The 8,461-nt window shown below is 31.0% G+C and overlaps 1 protein-coding gene across 16 annotated transcripts in view; it reads left to right on the forward strand.

Annotated features, from left to right (window-relative positions):
* The window catches only part of nfixb (nuclear factor I/Xb), a 230,767-nt gene that overhangs the window by 196,952 nt on the left and 25,354 nt on the right, over window positions 1-8,461 (forward strand). For all 16 annotated transcript variants that reach the window (XM_048180783.1, XM_048180792.1, XM_048180866.1 and 13 more), the window contains one exon: window positions 2,881-2,955. In XM_048180783.1, the coding sequence (XP_048036740.1) occupies window positions 2,881-2,955 (75 nt within the window). The remainder of the gene's footprint in view (window positions 1-2,880; window positions 2,956-8,461) is intronic.

The following is an 8,461-nucleotide window of genomic DNA, read 5'->3' on the forward strand; positions in this document are numbered from 1 at the left end:
GGAAAAGCGGCTATTCATGCAGTTGAAGTGCTAGAATCGTCTTTCTGTTGATTAATCTGTTTTGTTTGGTGCTCGGCTTAATAAAAGTCTTAAAAGCACGTACAATCACTCTCTAAATGATAATTCATGTGTGCATGTAATGATCACACAGAATTAGGGCTGAAAAAAAACATTTAATTTAATTTACACTAAAACATTATTAGAGGCTGTAAGCACTAAAGAATACAAGTTTGATTCGAAATTGTCTTAATTTCTTGTGTAGCTTGTAGTGATATTTATGTCATTTAAACAGCTTTATTTAATCCAAACAAATATGAAAAAGAGGACAATGATATTCTTTGAGATATTTTCAGACATTTAATCAGATTTTGTTTTTATCTCATTTTACAATATAAACGAAACCGTTTACCCATGTATTGTCTATCTATTAGAAATGTTTACTATGGTAACCACAGTGTCTGCCAAAATATTATGAGATTGTGGTGCAAGAAGCTTTTTTATGACAGTGATGGCTAATCTAATATTACCACATAACTGTAGTCATTTTTGTGGAAACTGTGGATACCATGATATCATATTTTTCTTTGTAAGGTTGAAAAGACAGCTTTGTCATTGTGTTGCACAGGCAACACAATGACAAAGCTGTGGTGATGAAATTCATCTGAACTTTAAAGTCATTTTAGTTTGAGCAGTGTTGTTGCGACATGTAGGTCTTTACCTGTATACTCACACCAGACCATTAAACATGCGCCATTCCCTCAGTACATCAAAGCAAAAAATAGTTACGAATGTTGCTGTGCTCTTACCACAAGCTCAAACTCTGCCGTGCTAGATTTGATGTCCAGAATACATTGGCTGCACCCCATTTCACATACTTGTTGTGGGCAGAATTAGCTGAGAAAGCTTCCATATATGCATACTTCATCAATTCACCAGAAATATACCATCTACACTCAGGTTCTAAAAGTAATGTCATAGAAGTACCACTTTTGCTTCTCCAAAGAACCTTTCAGTTAACAGAACATTTTAAAAATCTGAAAGAACCTCTTGTTCAGTGGAAAGGTTCCTATGGAAGTTTGTTTCTGCCATGAAATAAAAAATAAAAAATGTAATTGTGACCTTTTATCTCACAATTTTCAAATTTTTTTCTCGCAACTGTGAGTTTATATCTCACAATTCAGAGGTTTTTTTACTCAAAATTTCGAAGTTATAAAGTCATAATTGGGAGTTATAAAGTCGTAATTGCGAGTTATAAAGTCATAATTGGGAGTTATAAAGTCGTAATTGCGAGTTATAAAGTCGTAATTGCGATTTATAAAGTCGTAATTGCGATTTATAAAGTCGTAATTGCGAGTTATAAAGTCGTAATTGTGAGTTATAAAGTCGTAATTTCGAGTTATAAAGTCAGAATTGGGAGTTATAAAGTCATAATTGCGAGTTATAAAGTCATAATTGGGAGTTATAAAGTCGTAATTGCGAGTTATAAAGTCGTAAATGCGATTTATAAAGTCGGAATTGCGAGTTATAAAGTCGGAATTGCGAGTTATGAAGTCGTAATTGTGAGTTATAAAGTCGTAATTGGGAGTTATAAAGTCGTAATTGCGATTTACAAAGTCGTAATTGCGATTTACAAAGTCGTAATTGTGAGTCATAAAGTCGTAATTGCGAGTCATAAAGTCGTAATTGGGAGTTATAAAGTCGTAATTGGGAGTTATAAAGTCGTAATTGCGAGTTATAAAGTCATAATTGCGAGTTATAAAGTCAGAATTGGGAGTTATAAAGTCGTAATTGGGAGTTATAAAGTCGTAATTGGGAGTTATAAAGTCGTAATTGCGAGTTATAAAGTCGTAATTGCGATTTATTAAAGTCGTAATTGGGAGTTATAAAGTCGGAATTGGAGTTATAAAGTCGTAATTGGGAGTTATAAAGTCATAATTGGGAGTTATAAAGTCGTAATTGCGAGTTATAAAGCCGTAATTGGGAGTTATAAAGTCGTAATTGCGAGTTATAAAGTCGTAATTGCGATTTATAAAGTCGTAATTGGGAGTTATAAAGTCAGAATTGGGAGTTATAAAGTCGTAATTGGGAGTTATAAAGTCATAATTGGGAGTTATAAAGTCGTAATTGCGAGTTATAAAGCCGTAATTGGGAGTTATAAAGTCGTAATTGCGATTTACAAAGTCGTAATTGTGATTTACAAAGTCGTAATTGCGAGTTATAAAGTCAGAATTGCGAATTATAAAGTCGGAATTGGTATAATGGTATAATGTCCAATTGTGAGGGGGAAAAGACTGACGCTTTTTCTCACAATTCTGACTTTATAACTCGAAATTAAGAGTTTAAATCTTGCAATTGTGAGAAATAAAGTCAGAATTGTGAGTTAAAAAATCAGAATGACCTTTTTTATTTATTTTTATTTAGTGGCGGAAACAAGCTTTAATAGGTTCCATAGATGTTAATAAAGAACCTTTATTTTTAATAGTCTGGACACCTTTGACTTACTATTTTTAGCATACTATGATTTGAAATGCGGTCGTTTTTATCTTGCATACTACTAAATACGGAAATTATGTGAACTGTGACGCTGCCAATGCTTCATTTGATATCCTCATGTTTTCGCTGCTGCTGATTGGACGGTTTGTGGGGTGCGTGTGGCTTTCACCTCTACTGTTTAAGTGCACTTAGAATGGGTTGACTCTGGGAGATATTAGTGAGCAATACTGTCTTTGACCTCATGCATATGATGTTTTTTTAAAGTGTGTATAGTGTTTATGTATTGATGATGATTCAACAGTGGCCCTAAATTCTCTCCATCTGACCAAATGATCTCAATCTCATTCATTGTTAACTCTATTCTTTTCCCCTGTTTGGGTTTTTCAGTGCAACACCATTTGGCCAGTATGCAGGAGAGGAAGATAAAACACGAAAGCGATGGCGTGCAGTTTCCTTACCATGGTTAGACCACATTACCCTCATATTATACATAATTGATGTGAATACCACGCACACAAGTGTATTCAAATGTGTCTGTTATCTCTGTCTCTCTTTCAAACTCTCTGCTGCATCACACACCTCAGCTCGTCTCTCTGATTTGCTGTTTTTCCTGGTGTTTTGAGGTGGCGGGTGTTTTGTGGCCTGTGAATGTGCTTTCATTTTGTTTTGTACATCAGACGTCTCTCTGTACATCCATGGCTTGCATTAGATCCTGATATAGGATCCCTGCGGACCGAAGCAGAAGTCCAAATACTGATTTTCACATGACACAAACACTTACAAATGTGGGTATTGTGTTGCACACAGCAGTGAGCTTTTCCAGATATTTACTTAGCACTTTTGGTTGTTTCTTCTCCATGCAGGATTTATTCTAATTAGTGTGTGTGCTTAAAGGGGTTAACATGCTATAAGCAATATTTCAGCTGTTTATTCAGTGCGCCTATGAGATCTCAAAGCTGTTCGGTCTGAAACGTATTCTATGCAAGTGTGCAAATGCAAACACAAGCTCAGTTTCACACATCATTGCGTTCCACAAATTGTTAGAATGCAATTCATTTTTTTATATATATATATATATATATATATATATATATACTATTTTATTTATATACTGTATGTATTATATACAATGATTATTATATATATGTTTGATATCAAATGTATATTTTTATATATATATATATATATATATATATATATATTTTAATTTTTTCATATTATTATTATTATTATTATATACTAATTTATACATTAATGCATTAATATATATTATATTATTAAATTATTATTATTATTATACATTTTATATAATATATGTGTTTTTATATATAATATACTACAAATTTATGCATTGATGCATTTATTATACATATATTTTTAATTGTTAAATTGTTATTATAAATTTCATATAATGTAATATGTACATTTACATACATTACATATAATTGTTATTACTATGATGTATTTATATAATATATAATTTTGTATATGTATTATATATACATTAGTTTTAAAATATATTTTTATTTATAAATAATTATTATATACTCTTATATTTAAATACTGTATGTACTATATACTATTTAGATTTACATTTATGCATTTATGATATATTATTACAATATATATATATGTGTGTATAATGCACAATATATTATGTATATTATATACAATGATGATTATATATTTTTTGATATATGTATATTTTATATACATTCATTTCATATTATTATTATATACAACTAATTCATGCAATGATGCATTTATTATTATAAAATTAATATAATATACATATATACACACGCTACAAATGTATGCATTGATGCATTTATTATATATTATATTTAATTTTTTTGTAATTGTTACATTTTTATTATACATTTTATATAAATAATATGTAAATTGTATATGCATGTTATATATATATATATATATATATATAGTCATGTTATTACTATGTATTTATATCATATATTTTTGTATGTAATATGTGTATTATATAAACATTGGTTTTAAAATATATTTTTATATTATTATATATTATACATTATGTACATATATATAATGCATAATATATTAGTATGTATATTATATACAATGAAAATATATATTTTGGATTTTGGATAAAATGTCGTCATGGTATTACTATAATATATTTGTATCATATATATTTTTGTATATAATATAATATAATATATAAAATGTATCTATAATATTATTCATATATATATATATATATATATATATATATATATATATATACAAAAATATACAATTTTTAGGTTTATTTTTTTTTCAAAATTAATAATTATATACTATTATATTTATATACTGTATATGAAATATACTATTTATATTTACATTTGTGTATTTATTATATATAATATTATAAAATAGTTTTTATTATATATGTATATGTAATGAATAATGTATGTATATTATATACAATGATTATTATATATTTATTATTATTATGTCATACAGAGACAACGTGTAACTATCCAAACAATTACCCCAAAACAAAAAAAGTCCAGCTTTAACTTTTTTCTCGCTGCATCTCCTGTTTCACTCTGAAGTCCATCAGATCGGGTGATTCACATTGACTTTAATGGCAGAGACATTTGAAGGTAACTCTATCACTCCTTTGAGCACGCACAAATAGATTACGCAGGAGTAGCCGCAGTAATGCAAGAATGCAAGCTATGTACGTACAACAGGAACTTGTGTACTTGCATAGAGTGTGTTTCTGGCCTGAGGGTCCTGCTTCATCTAATCACATTCACTGCCGCCCACGTCATGATAAACACACAGTCGCACAGATCTTAATCTAGGGAAACATGGGTAAATCCCACCCAAAAATGCCAGCATGCTCAGGTGCTCCTGATGTCATGGGAATACACAACATAACACACACATATATTTACACCCACCCCACCCCTGAACACTTGAAACACACACACACACACACACACACACACAGAGTCTGTGGAGCACCAGAGCTCTGGTCCAGATGGCTCCACCATGTGTCGACAGCGTTGGGAGCTGCTGGGTTACAGAAGACATCTGTTACGCCGATGATGGCGGTGGTGGCGCTCCGAGCGCGTGTGAGTGTGTGAGAGTGTGAACTGCGCTACGCTCCAAAGGTGATTCACTACCTGAACGAGGCTTTGGCAACTCTGCAAGGTGACGGTGTCATTTATCATTAAATCTGGTGTCGCCCGGAGTACACGAGCAGTCTGTGAACCCGCTCGCGTTTCATTCATACGCCGGATCGCTTCCTCATGCCCTGGGCTGACACGGATATCATCTCCTCCTATTTTTCATTCTCCCGCACCCTCTTTCACCTCGTTACACTGTGGCGCTTTGTCTGTAAACATCTGTTTGTGATGGTTTTGAGAGGTCAGACAGTTCCCACGGGCATAGAAAGACCGAGACATGTATGAAAAATATGAGGCCTAGAAGAGTTAGGCAAAGACTTGGACATTTCTGTAGTGGTTATAACAGTTTTAAATGCCTTAAAATATTTAATTTCTTCAGTGTAAAATGAAATGATTCGATGGTGATCAGTTGACTGCAAAAGTCATGGACATTTCATATATTTTTTATTAAATGCTTTAAAATATTTAATGGGGAGGAAATTTGTCTCCGAGTGTAAAATGACTACAATTATTTTTGAAAATCGATCGACTGCAAAAGTCATAGAAATTTCTATTTTAAATAATAACATTTTTATTAAATGCTTAAAAATATGTAATTGACAAGTCTTTTTGGTGTAAAAGGTATGTAAAATAATTTGGTAACACTTTACAATAAGTATCATTAGTTAACATGAACTAATAATGAACTTCTACAGCATTTATTAATCTTTGTTAATGTTAATTTCAAAATTTACTAATACATTATTAAAATTATTAAAAGTTGTATTTGTTAACATTAGTTAAAGGGTTAGTTTACCCAAAAATCAAAATTCTGTCAATAATTACTCATGTTGTTTCACACCCGTAAGACCTTCATTCATCGTCAGAACACAAATTCTAAGATATTTTTGATAAAATCCGATGGCTCAGTGAGGCCTCCATTGACAGCAAGATAATTAACACTTTCAGATTCCCAGAAAGCTACTAAAGACATATTTAAAACAGTTCATGTGACTACAGTGGTTCAACTTTAATGTTATGAAGCGACAAGAATACTTTTTGTGCACCAAAAAAACATCTAGTGATGAGCGATTTCAAAACGCTGCTTCATGAAGCTTCGAAGCTTTACAAATCTTTTGTTTCGAATCAGTGGTTCATAGCATGTATTAAACTGCCAAAGTCACGTGATTTCAGTAAACGAGGCTTCCTTAAGTCGTAAGTGTTTCGAAATTTCAATGGTTTACCACTGGGGGGGCGTGACTTTGGCAGTTTAATACACACTATGAACCACTGATTCGAAACAAAAGATTGGTAAAGCTTCAAAGCTTCATGAAGCAGTGTTTTGAAATCGCCCATCACTAGATGTTGTTTTTTTGGTGCACAAAAGGTATTCTCGTCACTTATAATATTAAGGTTGAACCACTGTAGTCACATGAACTGTTGGAGGCCTCACTGAGCCATCGGATTTCATCAAAAATATCTTAATTTGTATTCTGAAGGTGAACGAAGGTGTGGAATGACATGAGGGTGGGTAATAAATGACATCATTTTCATATTTGGGTGAACTAACCCTTTAATGCACTGTGAAGTAACATGAAGAAACAATGATCTGCTGTATATTTTTATTAACTAACGTTAATAAAGATTAACAAATACAATATTTTAATATTATATTTTATTTTAATACCAATAATTGTAAATCAATCAACTGAAACGTTCATTAAAAAACAAACAAAAAAAAATCTAAAGTGAATATACAATATATTTATTTAGGAAGTAATTGGTCTTTTTAGTGTAATGAATATAAAATTATTTTTAAAAATGTATCTACTGAAAAAGCCATAATTTCCATAGTGAATATACATTATGATTTTATTAAATGCTTTAAAATGTTTAATTGGCAAGTAATTGTTCTTTTTTAATGTAAAATTATATTTTTTTTAAACAATTGACTAAAGAAATGATAATTTCTATAGTAAATATGCATTTTTTTATTAAATGCATCAAAATATTTAATTGGCTGTTTTATTGGCAAGTGTAAAATAAATGTGAAAACTTAAAAAAAAAAAAAAAATCACTCAACTGAAGAAGTTATGGAAGTGTGTATTATTACTGTAAATTCATGGCAGAAGTGATTTGTGACTTTCTCTGTGTGTTTGTATTAGTGGGACTTTCTGATGATTGGACGGTGCGGTGAATGTGTGTCTGTTAAAGTGTTTGAGGAGGCGTTATATATGCCATTTTTGACAGGTCAAGGTTTGTTTTTGGCGGCCAGCTTGTTAGCGTGGCGAGACTGGAAGGTCACGGGAGCGTTTGATTGGCTGCCAGTCTGCCTGAGTGTCGAGGCTGGCACAACACAGAGCAATAACACATAACCCATGATTTTACCACACACACACACACTAATGTGCATGAATGCAGGAAAAATAAAATCATAGAGACTGTCAGTTGTAACTATGAAGGTTTTAGCACTTTGCAGCGATGCTTGTTTAGATATTGATGCAACCTCACTTATCTTATTCTATTAATATCTGACACTATAATTTGCATTGTGGATTAGAAATGAATGGTTTTAACAGTTTTATCTTTATTTATAATAGCATTAATATGGATTTATATATATATATATATATATATATATATATATATATATATATATATAAATATATATATATATATATATATATATATTTGTTTGTTGGTTGCCATACACAATTACTCATTCATCGTTTAGCTCTTTCACAATAACTTAAGATAGATAGCATAATAATGATTTGTCTTGTGGTTTTGTGAGTGATCTTGTGTAAATATCACACTTTGTTAGATTGTGC

The sequence above is a fragment of the Megalobrama amblycephala genome, linkage group LG1 (assembly GCF_018812025.1).
Source record: "Megalobrama amblycephala isolate DHTTF-2021 linkage group LG1, ASM1881202v1, whole genome shotgun sequence".
NCBI classification, from domain to species: Eukaryota; Metazoa; Chordata; class Actinopteri; order Cypriniformes; family Xenocyprididae; genus Megalobrama; species Megalobrama amblycephala.